Here is a 19,226-nt window from a genome sequence, read left to right on the forward strand (position 1 = left end):
GTAGCGAAACCATCTCACTCTTATTATCCCCTCGATTATCCTCTATTTCTGCTACGTAACTTGTGTCTTCTACTATGTGAAAACACGTATACATATTTGTTCAACATGTCAGCCATTTCCTTATTCCCCATGATTTACCTTGCCTCTAATGGATTAATGTTTGCTTTATCCTTTTATGAGCAGTTCACAATCACTTTGCCATCTGTAGCTGTGAGATGTGAGCAGTCATCTCGACAGACAGTTCTATAGGAATATATGGAGTGCTGCAAAAACAGAACAGAATGGCTTCTGATTTTCTTTTAAGGGGGGGAGGAGGTAAATGTTTTTACATTTTTTTTGATGAGTAAATAATAATATTGGATAAAAGTAAATGACTGTGGATGCTGGAATCTGAAACCAGAAAGAGAAAACGCTGGAAAATCTCAGCAAGTCAAAGCTTTGACAAAAGATCACCTGGACTCAAAACATCAACTCTTTTCTCTCCTTACAGATGCTGCCAGACCTGCTGAGATTTTCCAGCGTTTTCTCTTTTTGGTTTCAGATTCCAGCATCCACAGTCATTTACTTTTATCCAATATTATTATTATGATTCACTCATCAAAAAATGTCAAAACATTTACCTCCTTCCCCCCCCTTAAAAGAAAATCAGAAGCCATTCTGTTCTGTTTTTGCAGCACTCCATATATTCCTATAAAACTGTCGAGATGACGGCTCACATCTCGCAGCTACAGATGGCAAAGTGATTGTGAACTGCTCATAAAAGGATAAAGCAAACATTAATCCATTAGAGGCAAGATAAATCATGGGGAATAAGGAAATGGCTGACATGTTGAACAAGTATTTACCAAAAGAGGAAACGCTGCAAAGTCTCAGCAAGTCAAAGCTTTGACAAAAGATCATCTGGACTCAAAACATCAACTCTTTTCTCTCCTTACAGATGCTGCCAGACCTGCTGAGATTTTCCAGCGTTTCCTCTTTTGGTAAATAATAATAATGCTCACTCTTCAGTTTAAATTGTCAACCTTGAATCTTTTTTGTTGGGTGTCTTGCAGCATCCAGGTGGCGAAGAAGTGCTGAAGGAGCAAGCGGGAGGTGATGCCTCGGAAGCTTTTGATGATGTCGGCCACTCTACTGATGCACAAGAGATGACCAAAAAATATGTCATAGGAGAACTTCATCCTGTGAGTCCTGTCATCACTGTTAAATTTATTGCTTGTTGTTCTTCCTGCACAGGGGGAACTTTCATCTGATTCTATCATGAGTTTTACCTGGAACAGATTGCTAGCCTGTCACCAGAAGTTGCAGCTTGGGGGGTGCCACTCCACACCAAGTATGGCTGACCAGGAATCTTACAGGTTGATACTCCAACCTCTTTAGGTGCATCTTCCTTGATCATCAAGTCCTAAGGTTGGACTCAAACCTGGAGCATCTGATTCATAAGAAATAGGAGCAGGAATAGGCCATCTAGCCCTTCGAGCCTGCCCTGCCATTCAGTAATTCAGAGGTAGAGGTGCTCCATACTATGCCACAAAACCACTTCTGTTATTTGTTGCATTTCTTTAAAACTAAATTGGAAACGTGAGGTTAATGACCCATCTTAGTTAAAGATTAACATTTTAAGTAATATTTTTAAAGTAGAAAATATTCATCTATCTTAGGAGACACAAAGAAGAAGAACAGAAGAACATAAGAAATAGGAGCAGGAGTAGGCCATCCAGCCCTTCGAGCCTGCCCCGCCATTCAATAAGATCATGGCTGATCTGTCGCTGCTCAGTTCCACATTCCCGCCCTCTCCCCATAACCCTTAATCCCTTCTCTTATCAAGAACCCATCAACCCGCTTCTTAAAAATATTTAGCAAGGCAGCCTCCACCACTTCAACGGGCAGAGAATTCCAGAGATTCACCACCCTTTGAGTGAAGAAGTTCCTCCTCAACTCCGTTCTAAACCGCCTCCCCTTTATCTTGAGGCTGTGCCCCCTAGTCCTACTGTCTTTTTTGAGCGGGAAGAGTCTCTCCACCTCTATCCTATCCATCCCATTCATCATCTTATACGTCTCAATGAGATCTCCCCTCATTCTTCTAAATTCTAACGAGTACAAGCCCAGTTTATTCAGCCTCTCCTCATAGCTCAATCCCCTCAACTCCGGTATCAGCCTAGTAAACCTCCTCTGCACTCCCTCCAGGGCCAAAATATCCTTGCGCAGGTGCGGCACCCAAAACTGCACACAGTACTCCAGCTGCGGCCTCACCAATGCCCTATACAGCTGCAGCAAGACCTCCCTACTTTTATATTCAATCCCCCTCGCTATGAAGGCCAGCATCCCATTCGCCTTCCTGACCACCTGCTGCACCTGCAAGCTGGGTTTTTGCGACTCATGCACAAGGACCCCGAGGTCCCTCTGCACCGTCGCCTGCTGCAGTTTTTCGCCCCGTAAGTAATAGTCCTTCCTACCATTCTTCCTACCAAAGTGGACCACCTCACACTTGCCAACATTAAATTCCATTTGCCATTTCCTGGCCCATTCGCCCAGCCTATCTAGATCCTTCTGCAGACTCTCCACACCCTCCACACAATTTGCCGTTCCACCAATCTTGGTGTCATCAGCAAATTTCGACACTCTGCACTCGGTTCCCTCCTCCAGATCATCTATATAAATGGTAAATAGCTGAGGCCCCAGCACCGACCCCTGGGGCACCCCACTAGTCACCAACCGCCAATCCGAATAGCACCCATTGACCCCCACTCTCTGCCTCCTATTTGACAACCAATCCTCTATCCACGCTAACACCCTACCCCCAACTCCATGTCCCCTGACCTTCTGCAATAACCTCTTGTGAGGTACCTTGTCAAACGCCTTCTGAAAATCCAGAAAGACCACATCCACCGGCTCTCCTCTATCCACTGCCCTAGACACATCCTCATAGAACTCCAGTAAATTTGTCAGACACGACTTCCCTTTAATGAAACCGTGTTGCGTCCGCCCTATCAAGCAATTCCCTTCAAGATGCCTCGCAATTTCCTCCTTAATGACGGATTCTAACATTTTACCTACCACAGACGTTAAACTAACCAGCCTATAATTCCCCGCCTTTTGCCTGGCACCCTTCTTAAACAACGGCGTAACATTAGCCGTTTTCCAATCTTCCGGCACTTCCCCGGAATCCAGCGACGTCTGGAAAATAACCACCAAGGCATCCACTATAACCTCCGCCATTTCTTTCAGAACCCTCGGATGCATTCCATCCGGTCCTGGGGACTTGTCCACAATCAGCCCCTCCAGTCTGTCGCGCACCACCTCTCTAGTAACAGTAATGTCATTAAGACCCTCCAGTCCTACCACCTTTCCATCGCTAACACCCGGCAAATTATTCACGTCCTCCTCCGTGAAGACAGAAACAAAAAAGTTATTCAAGACCTTAGCCATATCCCCATCCCCTACCACTAGCTCCCCTTTCTCATCCTCTAAAGGACCAACGTTCACCCTAGCCAGCCTCTTCCTTTTTATATATTTATAAAAACTCTTGCTTTCCTTTTTTATATTAAGTGCTAGCCCAGCCTCATAGCTTCTCCTACCCTCCTTTATCAACTTCTTTGTCAATCTTTGTTGACATTTAAACCTTTCCCAATCCTCTTCTCGCCCACTGCTCTTAGCTACTCTAAATTCCTCCGCTTTTAATTTAACACTTTCCTTCACCTCCTTCGTTATCCACGGCTTATTACCTCTCTTCCTACTGTCCTTTTTAACCATCGGAATAAATTTCTGCTGAGCACCAAGAAAGATCTCCTTAAAGATCCTCCACTGCTCCTCAGCAGACCTACCTTCCAACGCACTCCCCCAGTCCACATTTGCCAATTCTTCTCTCATCCTACCATACTCCCCTCTATTCAAACAAAGGACGCGTGTCCGGGAACCCACTTTCTCCTCCTCCATCTGCACCAGAAACTCCACCATACAATGATCACTCTCTCCAAGAGGATCCTTCACCGCAAGGTCCCTAATTCTACCCGCCTCATTACATAGCACCAGATCCAAGATAGCTCGCTCCCTCGTCGGCTCCAACACACACTGTTCAAGGAAATTATCCCGGCAGCATTCCAAGAACTCCTCCTCGAGCCCACCTCGTCCAACATGGGTCGACCAATCAATATGCAGATTGAAATCTCCCATAACTACTGCCATCCCATTCCTGCACGCCGCACTTATTTGCGCGTTAACAGCCCGCCCCACCTCCAGATCATTATTCGGGGGCCTATAGACGACACCCACCAGCGTCTTCCTCCCTTTGCTGTTCCTAATCTCCACCCACAACGATTCCACGTTCTGCTCTTTGGCTCCGATATCATCCCTTGCTACCACCTTGATACTATCCTTAATCAGCAGAGCTACGCCACCCCCTCTTTCCTCCTGCCTATCCTTCCTAAACACTTGATAGCCCTGTACATTCATCTCCCAGTCCCTGTCACCTTGCAGCCACGTCTCTGTAATGGCCACCAGATCGTATCCATTTGTGTCGATCTGCGCCACCAGCTCATCCACTTTATTCCGAATGCTTCGTGCATTCAGATAAAGCGCTTTCATCCCAGCCTTCACCTGGACCCTATTTGCCGTAACGCCACCAATTGGGACATCCTTGGCCTCTTCCCTTACCTGTACCCTATCCTTAACTTTAGACCTCGTAGCGTCACCTACCCTCGCACCCTCCCCCCCCCCTAATTAGTTTAAAGCCCTGTCTACAGTCCTCTTTACTCGATTTGCCAACACTCTGGTCCCAGCACGATTCAGACCAACCCCATCCCGCCCGAACAAGTCCCACCTACCCCAATACTGGTGCCAATGCCCCATAAATTCAAACCCATTCCTCCCACACCAATCCCTGAGCCACCCATTCACTTCCTTTATCCTGTCAACCCTACGCCCGTCTGCACTCAGTTCAGAAATCAGAAATCAGATGTCAAGCCAGATTGAGACATTAGGAGGCTTGGTCAGAGGTGAACTTTAAAGAATTATAGAATCCCTACAGGACAGGAAGAGGCCATGCACCCAATCAAGCCTGCATGGTCAACTATCCCACTCAGGCCCTGTCCCCTTAACCCCAGTGCCCTGGACACTGCCTCATGGTTGTGCACCTCACAACTCAGAGGCAACATTAACTTGTTCAAACTGGAGGAAGCTATCACAAAACTGGAAGAATTTAAATACAGGTGAGAATTTTATATTTGAGGAATTGTGCAAATGAGAGCCCATATAGCTCAGCAAGGATAGGTGTGCTGGCTGAGTGAGATCTGATGATATGACCAACAATGCACAACAGAGATCTCAATGAGCTGATTTATGGAGAGAAGTCGGTTGAGATGAATGTTGGAAACTGGAAATGCCAAAGACACGAATGAGGGCTCTTCTTATGTTGCTATCTCATTTTGAATAATTCCATTATTTTTGCCCCCTTTCACAGCCTGTTAGTTAATTCTATTTGTTGTTGAGTAGAAGAGCATTATTTTCCTTACGTCTGCTCCAAATTTATTTTCTACTAATTTTTGTTCATGTTCTCTAGTTTTATTATTTTTATATATTTATGAAGCAATAATCTGGGTTTACCCTATTCGTATCATTTGATATTTTATATACAATTTCCCCCATGGAAGAAATCCATCTTTAAAATGGGTAGATGTCCAAAACTGAGTCAGAACCCAATTACAGTTGGTAATTTGCATTAATGCCAATTTCTCTGTTGCTGGCTCTAGAACTTTTTTATTGCTCAGTTTATTTCTACCGCACGTTGCTGTGTTTATTTGCCCTTTGATATGAGAGTGAAATTGAAATAATTGTGCTCCTCCAGATGCCAGGATGAAATTGGCCCTGTGAAGCTGAGTGTCCTCGATTAGCTCTGTGGTTCTGGTATGAAGGAGGTTCTTGTTGAGTTGCACACCAAAGTTGCCTTGTAGCAAAAGTAAAGTTTATTTACTGGTCACAAGTAAGATTTACATTAACACTGCAGTGAATTTACTGTGAAATTCTCCTAGTTGCCACATTCTGGTGCCTTTTTGTATCAGTGCATCTAACCAGCATGTCTTTGAACATGGGAGGAAACTGGAGTACCCGGAGGAAACCCTCACAGATGTGGGGAGAACGTGCAAACTCCACACAGACAGTGATCCGAGGCAGAAATTGAACTCGGGTACTTAGCGCTGTGAGGTTGCATTGCTAACCACTGTACCACTGTGCCATGACTTGGACATCTCGGAACGCTTTGCACCCAGTGGATTACCTTTGATGTGTAGCAATCATTATAATGTTGTCAAGCGGGCAGCCATTTGTGTACAGCAAGGTTCCACAAACAACAATGCGATATTGATGCAATAATCTGTTTTGTACTAATGATGTTTGAGAGAAATATTGGCCATGACACTGGAAGTAGGAGCCCATGTATAATAATTTCTTTTAAGAAACAGCACCCCCAACAGTGCTGCATTCTATGCACTGGAGTGTCAGCCTAACCCACAACCTGCTGACTCTGAAACAAGAGCTCCACCATTGAGCCATTGCTGATACAGTAGAGGCCATTCCTCAGGAAAGTTAATTGGCGAATAATGGCTCATACTTTGCCCAGTTTGTCCACAATCGCTCACAGAGCTCTTGGTCATCTTCCTCTTGTGTAGCTTGTGGTTGAAACAGGCATTTGAAACCAGGTGATTTATTTGAGGCATTGCACAATGACCCATGTCTTGTGAGGCCAGTTGGTTTATTCCTGGGGTCCATGATCAAGTCCTGATCCTTGACCCTGTTTACTCCATGCCTCAGTACCGATTTTCATGTAAGAATTCTGAGGCTTTGAGTTCTGCCCACTAAGCAAAAGGGATTCCTGGACTTAAGGCAGCATTTTTGCAACATCTGGAAATCTTCATTAATATATAGTTCTGAGTTTACTAGGGTTCCTGGTTATTGCTACTTTTTTGATTGACAGTGGCATGATATATGGAAGGTAAGGGAACTGGGCTAGAAGTTGAGGTCTCCTTTTAATGCCTTTATACTGTTTAAGCTTTTCTAACCATTCCTTGTCACCCACTGCACTAATACTTGAGGTCGGTCTTGTTTCTTTTTTGTGAATACTTTTCTAATGAAAACAAAACCTTTTACGTAGCGGGATGACACGACCTGAATATAACAGTCTACCTAGATATTATAACTTCATAAATAAATTATACAACTTCTGCCAGTTTATGAGGGGAGAATTCTGTCAACAGTGTGGAACGACACTTACAACAATCGCTAATCACCAGCCTGTTGTCTTTGATTTTCCGTTCATTTACTCGGGATGGTAGGAAGTTATGTGGGCAGTTCAGCTCTGAATGGCAACGTTCAATCAGGGAATAGCCTTCTTGTCTTTAGCGTTACAGCGTGCGTGTTTTAATCATAAAGGGGTCCAAGTCAATTATTATTGCTTTCAGCCAAAAGCATCAAGCTTGCATCAGCCACACAGGCTGCAGCCTAATTAACTGTCTCCTTTAAAAAGTGCACGTGAATTCCTTCTTAAACATTTTCAATTAATTCATTAGCAATTGTCCAATTCCTGCTTTTATTTAACAGAAATGCCAAACATTGCCAAAGATTCTGAGTACTCTCAGATGATGTGCAGTCACCAGCAATGCAAATCTTGCTAGTTTTCAGGTCTTGAGCTTCAATTTCTGAGGAGGTACAAATGACAGTGCAAGCACTTGCTCTCCAAGAGAAGAGATGCCACAGTTATGAACCAAAGTTGCTGAAATCAAAATGAGATCCACACGTTTTAAGGTGCCTAATTGAAAGGTGGGGGGGGGGGGGGGGCGCGCAGTTCTGACAAAAAAATTCTTTGTGTTGAGTTTGCAGAAAAACTGGAGAAAATCACATTGGTTTTTTCCAGCGAGAGTTTCAACTGAATCTCCCATACTCTGTGCACGGCAGCGTGCACTAGCACGAATCCTGTTGAAAATCTGTGAGTGGGGTCTATTCCCACCTGAGAGGCTGGCAGCATAGTGCTGTGTGGGCTATTGTGCATGTGCAGATCTGTCAAAGCGGAGATTGGCGCATGCGCAATAGTCCACAGTGTCGGCTTTCTGATTGCTGGCTATCCTGCGTTTCCCGTATCGCCTGCTATGCGATCTGCCCCATGGCCCGAACGCTGAACCCCCTCACTGGATGTGCCTAGGCCCACCTCGATCACTGGCCTCCCTCCTTCTCTCACTCAGCCTGAATGCAGAAAGGCAGTGGGGCCCTGTCCCCTTAATGTTGCCCAGTGGGCAGTATCCAGGGGCCCCCTGGGCATTGGCACTTTGCCCCTTGGGCAGTGACAGAGGCATCCCTCCCCATGCCTGACCCTCTGGGGGGGGGGGGGGGGCGTCTCAATTGCACCCCCCCATCCCCTTTTCATTCCAGCAGGGTCGAGCCATCAGTTCTCCACAAATGGCGAGTCATGCTGAACCCTGCTGGAGTGAACCAATCCTGGGGGCAGGGTTGAGGCTAGCAGGCTTGGAGATTTCAGTACAGGGCCCCCTAATCAAATGTATAGTACGTGTTAATGGGCATTAGCATAGATTATGCAGCTCCGTGCCGATTTCCAGCGTGAAGCTGATAATGCCAAAGACTCACAGAGGCCATGGCGCCCAGCAGGGAGTCAGCTCGAGTCTCCCAGCCCCCTGTGCTACAAAAGCAGCTCAGCAGCATGGGAGAATTGCCCCCAAAGTGGTGTCCCACAAACTTGCATTAAATTTCATTCAAACAACATAGGAGGAACTTCTTCACTCAAAGGGTGGTGAATCTCTGGAATTGTCTGCCCGTTGAAGTGGTGGAGGCTGCCTCGCTAAATATTTTTAAGACGCGGGTTGATGGGTTTTTGATAAGAGAGGGGATTAAGGGTTATGGGGAGAGGGCGGGAAAGTGGAACTGAGCCACGACAGATCAGCCATGATCTTATTGAATGGCGGGGCAGGCTCGAAGGGCTAGATGGCCTACTCCTGCTCCTATTTCTCATGTTCTTAATCCGACTTCACAGCATGATAGAAAGCTAGAATGGTAAATGACTGCACGCTGGGAGTAACTTGCTGTTGAATTGTTGTCTGCCTCCTAGAGGCATATTCTGTCATCACTTAGCTTGTGTGATTGCAAATTAACTATTGGAATGCACAACAGGAATTATTGGATAACATTTCAAACCATAATTTGCTTTGCGAGAGATGACAATTGATTCTAATGTTCTTCAAGGGTAGTTTCATGGGTCCAGGAGCCATTGTATTGAGACAGCAGTGATCATTGTGGAGAGACAACAGATTTCCTGCAATTCTGTTAAAATGTATGAGATTGAGTGAAAAAGAATCAAGTTGGCCTGCATGCATTTTATTTATTGATGTAACAGACTGGGTATAACTTTTAAAAATTTTGTCCAGGTTCAAGTTTAATATTGTTCATCAAAGGAAAAGCAGCAATTTTTTTCTATCTACAATAATACGTCGTAAAGTTATCAAATTATTATAGAATAGAAAAATGTCACTTGATCCTTTGTGTCTGTGCAGTCTCTTCAAAAGAGCTGACTCCTTAGCTCTGTTCTCTCTCATTTGTCCTTTCGTACTCATTTATTTATGTCCTTTTTAAAAAATATTTAATCACTTCACCCTTTAGAAGACTTTTATGAATATTGCTTTTGTTTCAGGCAGGGCATTAATTGTCCCAATAGTTTTCAGCTTCAAAAAAATCTTATTCTCTTACTCTCTCCTGTCCTTATGGCCTTGACCTTAAATTAATGTGGTTCAGTTGCTAATTCACTAACAAGTGGAATGGTTTTCTTGACTGCTTTAGATATTTCATTTTGTATGTAATTTAATGTCCTCTAAGTATTCCTCTCAACATATCATCTTGTCTCACATTTCTCTGCATTAAATTTCTTTTTACGTCTGCCTGCCCAATCTATTAATTTGCCTGTCCTCCTAAAAGTGACCCAACTTCCTATTTACTTAAGAACATAAGAACTAGGAGCAGGAGTAGGCCATCCAGCCCTTCGAGCCTGCCCCGCCATTCAACAAGATCATGGCTGATCTGAAGTGGATCAGTTCCACTTTCCCGCTTTCTCCCCATAACTCTTAATTCCCTTGTCTATCAGAAACCTATCTACCCATGACTTAAATATATTCAGCGAAATATATTATACATACTGAAATATATTTCAGTGTCACCTGCAGATTTTGGTAACGTGGCCCTTTTAAATCCAACTCCCGACAATTCATAGGAAATACACAAGGGCTTGCTGAGGAACTGGACTGTGTTGTTTGGTGTGTGAATGTACCAGTTTCTAAGTGTAAAATTGAGAGGTATGAGACTCAGATGATCAGGTTTAAACCATAGCTCAATAGGTAACTTTTGACGTGAAACTTTTGCGGTAAGGCTGCTGGATTTTCAAAATGCAGTTTTTAATATTTGCTTGTTTTCTTTTTCTTACTCCAGGACGATAGAGCTGCTTTTGAGAGGCCGAAGGTAGGGTGATCTTGTTTCTCTTAGAACAGGTTGTTTCTATTTTTTTGTTAGATACAATCAGTAGTCATGAGTATTAAAATGTAATTTGACACCTTGCAAGCAGTTTGACAAATTTTGAGGAATCTCATGCAAAATGAGGTTGTATTCTATGTTTAAGAAATATATTTGTGTTTGTGGTCTACCTCACAGGATCCCAATGTAGAAAAAGTAACAGCCGCAGAGCAAGTACACAGCTAATATAAAAATATGCTTGGAATCTTCCTACCTGATGTTTCTATTTGTTTTAAAGCAAATCTAACTGAACAGTAGATTAAAATCACTTCCCATGGGTATTCTTTCCAAACAAAATGCCTTCACAGAAACTACAGATCATAGCACATTGCTGGTGGAACATAAGTTCCATCTAATTTGGAGTTAGCTTTGAAATGTAGACAGTATCTCCTAGCGGAAGGTAAGCTTCCTGGACTGACCAGTGAGTTGCACATATCTGGGCTTGGAAACTTGCTGCAGCAATGGCAGGCAGCTAGCTCATCAGGTTTCCTCTTCTGTCCATTGGGACTGACTGCAATGGGCAAAAGGGGAAACCTGATGAGCTAGCTGCCTGCAATTACCATTCCCTTTGTCCTTGCGCCATGAAACCTTTTGTCATTTAATCTCTGCTGACCTCCACCCTATTGCGAACGTTTCCTTTCATTGTTCTCCCCACTTGTTTCACATTTCTACCTTTCTCTAGTTCTGAAAATTGGTTGCTCATCTGAACCATTAACACTCCTGCTCACCCACTACTTCGCACTCTACCAGGTAGATGCTGCTTAGTCCTGTTGCGTATTTCCAGTATTTCCAAAATCCGAAATCTGGAGCAGTTTTGCCTTTGTATATTGCTATCTATTCTTGAATAGCTTGGTATCTGCACCCACCCCAGATCTTACAGATTTTTTAAAAATCTTGGCTGTGATGTGGGCATCATTGGTTAGGCAGCACTCATTGCCCACTCCTAATTGCCTTGACTGCTGCCTTCTTGAAAACTGCAGTCCATGTGGTATAGGTACACCCACTCTGCTGTTGGGAGGGACATGAGGCCAAAAGTCTAGGCAACGTGTTGCACTCTGCAGCGCTGAGCTCCCACCTTGTTCTCCTGATGTCAGTCCCCTGCTGCACCATATTAAATAGAATTTACAGCAGTGATGTAAGTTTAATCACTGCTGTGATGCTTCTACAGTGTAAATGGGATTAGTCTCCGGCTGCTTGGAGATGAAGCACTTTTTGCAGTAAAAGCATTTGTTTGGGGTGGGAGTGAGAGGAATAAAATCAGATTGATGGAAAAGTACATGAATCACAGCCAATACATATTAAATCATTTTGGAATGTGGGTATGATCAGCATTTATTTCCCAACATTACTACCCTATGAAGGTGGTGAGCCATTGAGTAATGTTTGATGCTGAGTAGCTTGGCCACTCCAGAGGGCAGTTAAGAGTCAACCACATCTGTATGGGACTGGAGTCGCCATGTAAGACAGCTGATTTCCTTTCTGAAAGAAAATCAATTTAATTAGTTGGGTTTTTACAACCCAACAGCTTTATGATCACTTTTACTAATGCTAGATTTTACCTCCAGACACTTTTTTTAAACTGAAATTTTATTTACTATCTGCCATGGTGGAATTTGAATTTATGTTCTCCAAATTATTACTTCAGGCCTTTAAATTACTGGTCCAGCAACCTAATCACTGTAAAATATTTTAAACAAAACATATTGTAATTATATATATTGTAATTATATATTACTGGTCCAGTAACCTAATCACTGTAAATATTTTAAACATAACATATTTAATTATATATTGTAATATATTTTTTATATATATATATTTACAGCGCAGAACAGGCCCTTCGGCCCACGATGTTGCGCCGACCAGTTAAAAAAACAATGACCCACTAACCTAAACCAATCCCTTTTCATCCATAAACCTATCCACAGATCTCTTAAACGCCCCCAAACTAGGCGCATTTACAACTGCAGCAGGCAGGGCATTCCAATCCCTCACCACCCTCTGGGTAAAGAACCTACCCCTGACATCCGTCCTATAACTACCCCCCCTTAATTTAAAGCCATGCCCCCTCGTGCTAGCTTTCTCCATCCGAGGAAAAAGGCTATCACTATCCACCCTATCTAAACCTCTAATCATCTCATATGTTTCAATAAGATCCCCTCTTAGCCGCCTTCTTGCTAGCGAAAACAACCCCAAATCCCTCAGTCTCTCCTCATAGGACCTCCCCTCCATACCAGGCAACATCCTGGTAAACCTCCTCTGCACCCTCTCCAAAGCCTCCACATCCTTCCTGTAATGTGGGGACCAGAACTGCACACAGTACTCCAAGTGCGGCCGCACCAGAGTTGTGTACAGTTGCAACATGACGCTGCGACTCCTAAATTCAATCCCCCTACCAATAAACGCCAAGACACCGTATGCCTTCTTAACAACCTTATCTACTTGATTCCCAACTTTCAGGGATCTATGTACACATACACCTAGATCCCTCTGTTCATCCACACTATTCAAAGTCCTCCCGTTAGCCCTATACTCGACACATCTGTTATTCCTACCAAAGTGAATTACCTCACACTTCTCCGCATTAAACTCCATCCGCCACCTCTTGGCCCAGCTCTGCAACCTGTCTAAGTCTCCCTGCAAACTATGACACCCTTCCTCACAATCTACCACACCTCCGACTTTGGTGTCATCAGCAAATTTACTAATCCACCCAACTATACCCTCATCCAGATCATTAATAAAAATTACAAACAGCAGTGGCCCCAAAACAGATCCCTGAGGCACACCACTCGTAACCGAACTCCATGACGAATATTTACCATCAACCACCACCCTCTGTCTCCTATCTGCTAACCAATTCCTGATCCAATTTCCTAGATTACCCTCAATCCCATACATCTGCATTTTCTGCAGAAGCCTACCGTGGTGAACCTTATCAAATGCCTTACTAAAATCCATATATACTACGTCAACTGCCTTACCCCCATCCACCTCTTTGGTCACTTTTTCAAAAAACTCAATAAGGTTAGTAAGGCACGACCTACCCGCTACAAAACCATGCTGACTATCTCCAATCAATTCATTACTCTCCAAATAACTATAAATCCTATCCCTAATAATTTTTTCTAAAACCTTGCCCACAACAGAAGTGAGACTCACCGGTCTATAATTCCCGGGGAAGTCTCTGTTCCCCTTCTTAAACAATGGGACAACATTCGCTATCCTCCAATCTTCCGGTACTATACCAGAGACCAACGACGACCTGAAGATCAGAGCCAGAGGCTCTGCAATCACCTCTCTTGCCTCCCAGAGAATCCTAGGGTAAATCCCATCTGGACCAGGGGACTTATCTATTTTCAAACCCTCAAGAATATCCAGCACATCCCCCTTATCAACTGCAATACTGTCTATTTTACACCCCTGCAACCCAGTGTCCTCCTCAGCTACATTCATGTCCCCCTGCGTGAACACCGAAGAGAAATATTGGTTCAATGCCTCTCCAATCTCTTCCGGTTCCACACACAACTTCCCTCTGCTGTCTGTAACTGGCCCTAATCTTGCCCTAACCAACCTTCTGTTCTTGACATACCTATAGAACGCCTTAGGATTCTCCTTAATCCTATCAGCCAAAGTCTTCTCATGTCCTCTTTTAGCCCTTCTTAACTCACTCTTCAACTCCCTCCTAGCCAATCTAAAGCTTTCTAGTGCACTACCTGAGCCCTCAAGTCTCATCCGAACGTAAGTCTCCTTTTTCTTTTTAACCAACGAATCAACTTTTTTAGTGCACCACGGTTCCCTAGCCCTACCAATTCCTCCTTGCCTGACAGGGACATACCTATCACGGACTCGCAGTAGCTGCTCCTTGAAAAAACTCCACATTTCGGACGTTCCCAGTCCCTGTAATCTCCTAGTCCAACCTATGCTTCCTAATTCTCTCCTAATAGCCTCATAATTACCCTTCCCCCAGCTAAAACTACTGACCCGAGGTTCATGCCTATCCCTTTCCATCACTAAGGTGAACGTAACCGAATTGTGGTCACTATCACCGAAATGCACACCAACTTCCAAGTCTAGCACCTGGTCTGGCTCATTACCCAGCACCAAATCCAATATAGCCTCACCTCTAGTTGGCCTATCTACATACTGAGTCAAAGGTCCAGCAACCTAATCACTGTAAATATTTTGAACATAACATATTTAATTATATATTGTAATTATATATATTGTAATTATAAATTACTGGTCCAGCAACCTGATCACTGTAAAATATTTTAAACATAACATATTTAATTATATATTGAAACTGTGGCTACCAGAGCAGGTCAGAGGCTCGGGATCCTGCAGAGAGTAATTCACCTCCTGATTTCCCCAAAGCCTGTCCACCATCTACAAGACACAAGTCAGGGGTGTGGTGGAATACTCTCCATTCGCCTGGATGAATGCAGCTCCAACAACACTCAAGAAGTTTGACACCATCCAAGCAGCCCACTTGATTGCTACACCTTCAACAAACGTTCAATCCTGACAGCACCAATAAACAGTAACAGCTGTATGTACCATCTACAAGAACTCACCAATGTTCCTTAGGCAGAACACTTGCAACCAGGAGAGTCAAGAACGGCAGATACTTGGGAACACCATCCCTCCAAGTCTCTCACTATCCTGAATTGGAAATATACCATTGTTCCTTCACTGTCGCTGGGTCAAAATCCTGGAACTCCCTAAAAGCACTGTGGGTGTACCGAGACTGCAGCGGTTCAAGAATGTAGCTCACCACCGCCTTCTCAAGAGCAACTAGGGATGGGCAATAAATTCTGGCCTACTCAGCAACACCCACACTCCATAAAATGAATTTTAAAAAACTAGAATTTTGTAGTAATTCAGATAAAAGGTCCTGAAATATAATAGGTGCAATTAAATGGGGAAAAGCTAGTGCAACTGGTAACTTCCTGCATGTTGACTTTAATTTTTTATATAGGTCAGATCTTACTGATATTTTTCATATTCACGATGTAACAACTTGGTCTTTCTGTTATAGGAGCCACCTCTTGTTATATTGGAGCCTGAATCGAGGTACAAAACTGTCTGTAAACAAATATACTTTTTCATTCTTTCATAAAGCGTATTGTAGCATGCATGTCAGTTTTCACGAGTGCATTCTGGCCTCTTACGTATTCAGTAATCAAAATCTAATGAGTCTCTTTATTAAATTAGATATGCCCTGGTGGTTTAGTATAATCCACCTATATTTTAGTCAATTCTAGAAATTTGAATTGATTTATCATTGTCACGTGAATTGGAATGCCCTGAAAAGTATTATTTCTTGCACGCTATACAGACAAAATATATTCATAGAATACATAAGGATGAAGGGAAGGAAAAGGTGCAGAATGTAGTGGTACACTCACAGCTAGGGTGTAGCAAAAGATCAGTTTAATATATGGTAAGTTGATTCAAAAGTCTGAAGGCAGCAGGGAAGAAGCTCTTCTTGAGTCGGATGGAATGTGTTCTCAGACTTTTGTACTTCTTCCCAACTGAAGAAAGTGGAAGAGAGTATGTCCGGAGCGCTTGGGGTCCTTGATTTTCCTGGCTGCTTTTCCAAGGCAGTGGGATGTGCTGCAAGGATATGAGGCTCAATTTCATTAAGCTCAATTTTTCAGTGTTTTTCATCTTTTTTGGTAAATTGCAACAGTTCGATTTACTTCATTCACAAGTTTATGTCCTTGCAGCATTCCCATTGCCACCTCTTTTTTCCCCTCCTTGCTCCTCTCCCAACCATTTTTTTAATGGTCCAGACCAGTTCACTCCAAGCAGACCCCGGAATAAACCTGAGGAAGATAGGGGTTGGAGCAATTTCCTCTGTCGGTTGTACCAACATTTATGCTTGCATTCAGGATTATTTGCTTATGAACCATGGGGTGCATTTGTAATAGCTGTTTTTGCTTGGGTATACCCAAAGGAAGTGTTTATAAATTAATAAGTAAAAGAGGTCCTTATACTACGATGTTTTTGACTCTCTACTTTTCTTGCAGTTGGTGGTCCAGTTGGATAATCCCAGCAATAGCCGGCTTGACTGTGGCCCTCCTATATCGTCTTTTTGCAGCCGATCACTGAACACTATGAATGTGAATAGAAGAATTAGCGCTATTTCATGTTGATTGCTATCTATTATACCTTAGTTAAAAATGTGAAAATTATATTATGTTCATTTGAAGGAACTTTTGGGGTAGGAATTCTCATACTGTACATCCCTTTATCTGGCGTAAAATGAACACAAAGTAGATCAAATTAGCATTGGGAGAGCCTATGCCTAATCTTCACAGGCACAAGTTTCATTGTTAAACCATAGGAAATGTTATATAGTTACTTGGCCCTTTAATATGTCAAGGAGGGAGCTAAAACCTGTTGAAGAATCCCTTGTTCCCAATGTAGAATTATCCAACAGCTAGCCTTAAGTTAGTGGTTAAAAGACAATTGAAACTAATATGCCCCTCTGTGGAGTGGAAGCACTTCTCCCAAAGTCATAGTCCTGGCAATTGCCCTCTCCTCCATCCCATTGCTCGATCCAACACTGTCCTTGAACTTGACTTGTAGATTGCTGCTGACGGCTCAAAATTTATTGAGATGTTTTTGGACATGTAACATTGTGAAGGTATAGAGAAGGACTGAGGGACTGGCTCTGATTCTGTAATTATTTAATTAGAATGATTTTAGGGGCGGCATGGTGGCACAGTGGTTGGCACTACTCCCTCACAGTACCAGGGACCCGGATTCATTTCCTGCCTCAGGTCACTGCCTGTGTAGCGTTTGCATGTTCTCCTCATGTCGGCGTGGATTTCTTCCAGGTGCTCCGATCTCCTTCCACAGTCCAAAGATGTGCGAGTTAGTGGACTGGCCATGGTAAATTCCCCCCCCCTTAGTGTGAGGGGGATTAGCAAAATAAATTTGAGGATAGGGCCTGGGTGGGATTGTGGTCAGTGCAGGCTTGATGGGCCAAATTGCTCCTTCTGCATTGTAGGATTTCTATGATTCTTTTGGATCAAACTTGGTATGCTTATTGTCAGGCATAAAATGATCAGGGAATATAGTTATTTTGCTCTTGTGAATTGTATTGCTTCACTTCTCACGGATGAGTATCAGCAAAGTCCCGGTAATAAAAAATGGCCCCAGATTCATTTCTAGCCCTTTATCTCTTAACATTATGAAAGCAAATCCTTTGAATATAGTTTATACCTCAACACTTGTATATACGCGTTTACTTTGATACAACTGTTCCAATTTTCAGACAGCTGGAAAACATAACTTATTCTGTTGCTTCCAAGGAAAGACTATTTCAACACTGTACCTGTTAGCCATTAAGAGGCTGTTTGAAATTTGAGTAACCGTAAACCCTTTTTCCATTATATTTTTAACGTTGAATAAATAAAATTGATAAATCTGCCGAGAAATAGAATATAATCCTTTTGGGAACATGTTATGTGCAAGTTTGCACCCATGTGATAATACATGGTGTTGACTGCCACATCATATTCTAGTTTTGAATGCATTAGCAACGTATCTTTGAGGGAATGCAAAATTAAAATGCCTCTGCCTCCACATGCATGGCTGCCTGTATGATAATGCCAAATGGACAGTTCACTTGAACAATGACATAGAATTACATAACACCCACAGCCCAGAAACTGGTTCATTGGTCTTTCTCAGCAATTGTGTGCCACATGAGCCTCCTTCCATTCTGATTACCTCTTCACAGCCTCCATTTAGGATCCCTCAATCCTCCTCCTTAATGTACACGCCAAGCCACTCCTTTGGATATTTCCCTTGGCATTGAATTCCAACAATTGCCACTCTGTGATAATCTTGTCATAGATGTCTTTCCACAGATGGAAAATATTATCTCCAAAATGCCAGATGTACTTTGGGGGAGAGGTGGGGTTAGTAACCTAGGCTAGATTTCACATGACTTTGTGTAACAGAGAGAAAATTTCTGAGTGGCTCAGGAACCAGAATCACTTCCCGTCCCAATGATCAAGTATGGTTGTTCCCATCAGCAGGTTTCTTTGCTGAATTGCTAAGGTTTCTGACATATTGGGACTGCCTTTATATTGTTTGACTGACTATGCACTTTGTATGAAGATGCCAGATATGCAAAGAGAAACCATCCTGAACTAATATAAATCTGTATTGTGTATTATCATAGATATCATCAATATTTTTCAACATGGTAATGAAATCATGCACTTAATTTTTACAAATAAATGCACACAGGTGAATAGTACATTCAAGGCCTCTCTTTCTCACCTTTTGTTGACTGAAAATCTGATTGCAATTTTGTGCATTAACGTTCAGATTGTGCTTTGTTTTTCAGTATGCTCCCTTCACCAAACTGCTGCTGCCTTGTAGGGTTTCTTTGCTGTAGGCAGCCTCCAACAGTTATCTTAAGTAGCCTTTATTCATGTGTAAGAGTTGATGGTGAGTATTGGCAAGATATTTGACTACAAAACATGGAGAATCATCATGGCTGAGCTCAGTTCTCAGCCAGCTTCAGTGGAGACTAGGGGCAGGATTTTCTGGCTCCACTTGCCACAAAAACTGAAAATCTTGCCCGATGTCAACAGATCTTTGCACGATCTACTCGCCCCACCCTCCCCTCCCCTACGATTCCTGTGGTG

At 43.1% G+C, this 19,226-nt stretch overlaps 1 protein-coding gene across 1 annotated transcript in view; it reads left to right on the forward strand.

The window, feature by feature from the left end:
- Nucleotides 1-18,832, forward strand: part of cyb5a (cytochrome b5 type A (microsomal)) — a 37,390-nt gene extending 18,558 nt beyond the window's left edge. The window contains exons 2-5 of the mRNA XM_080193770.1: nt 1,053-1,181; nt 10,471-10,500; nt 15,593-15,627; nt 16,587-18,832. Of these exons, the coding sequence (XP_080049896.1) occupies nt 1,053-1,181; nt 10,471-10,500; nt 15,593-15,627; nt 16,587-16,668 (276 nt within the window). The 3' untranslated portion in view covers nt 16,669-18,832. The remainder of the gene's footprint in view (nt 1-1,052; nt 1,182-10,470; nt 10,501-15,592; nt 15,628-16,586) is intronic.
- Nucleotides 18,833-19,226: the final 394 nt, after the last annotated feature.

The sequence above is a fragment of the Carcharhinus amblyrhynchos genome, chromosome 8 (assembly GCF_965287045.1).
Source record: "Carcharhinus amblyrhynchos chromosome 8, sCarAmb.v2.hapA, whole genome shotgun sequence".
In the NCBI taxonomy this organism is placed as follows: Eukaryota; Metazoa; Chordata; class Chondrichthyes; order Carcharhiniformes; family Carcharhinidae; genus Carcharhinus; species Carcharhinus amblyrhynchos.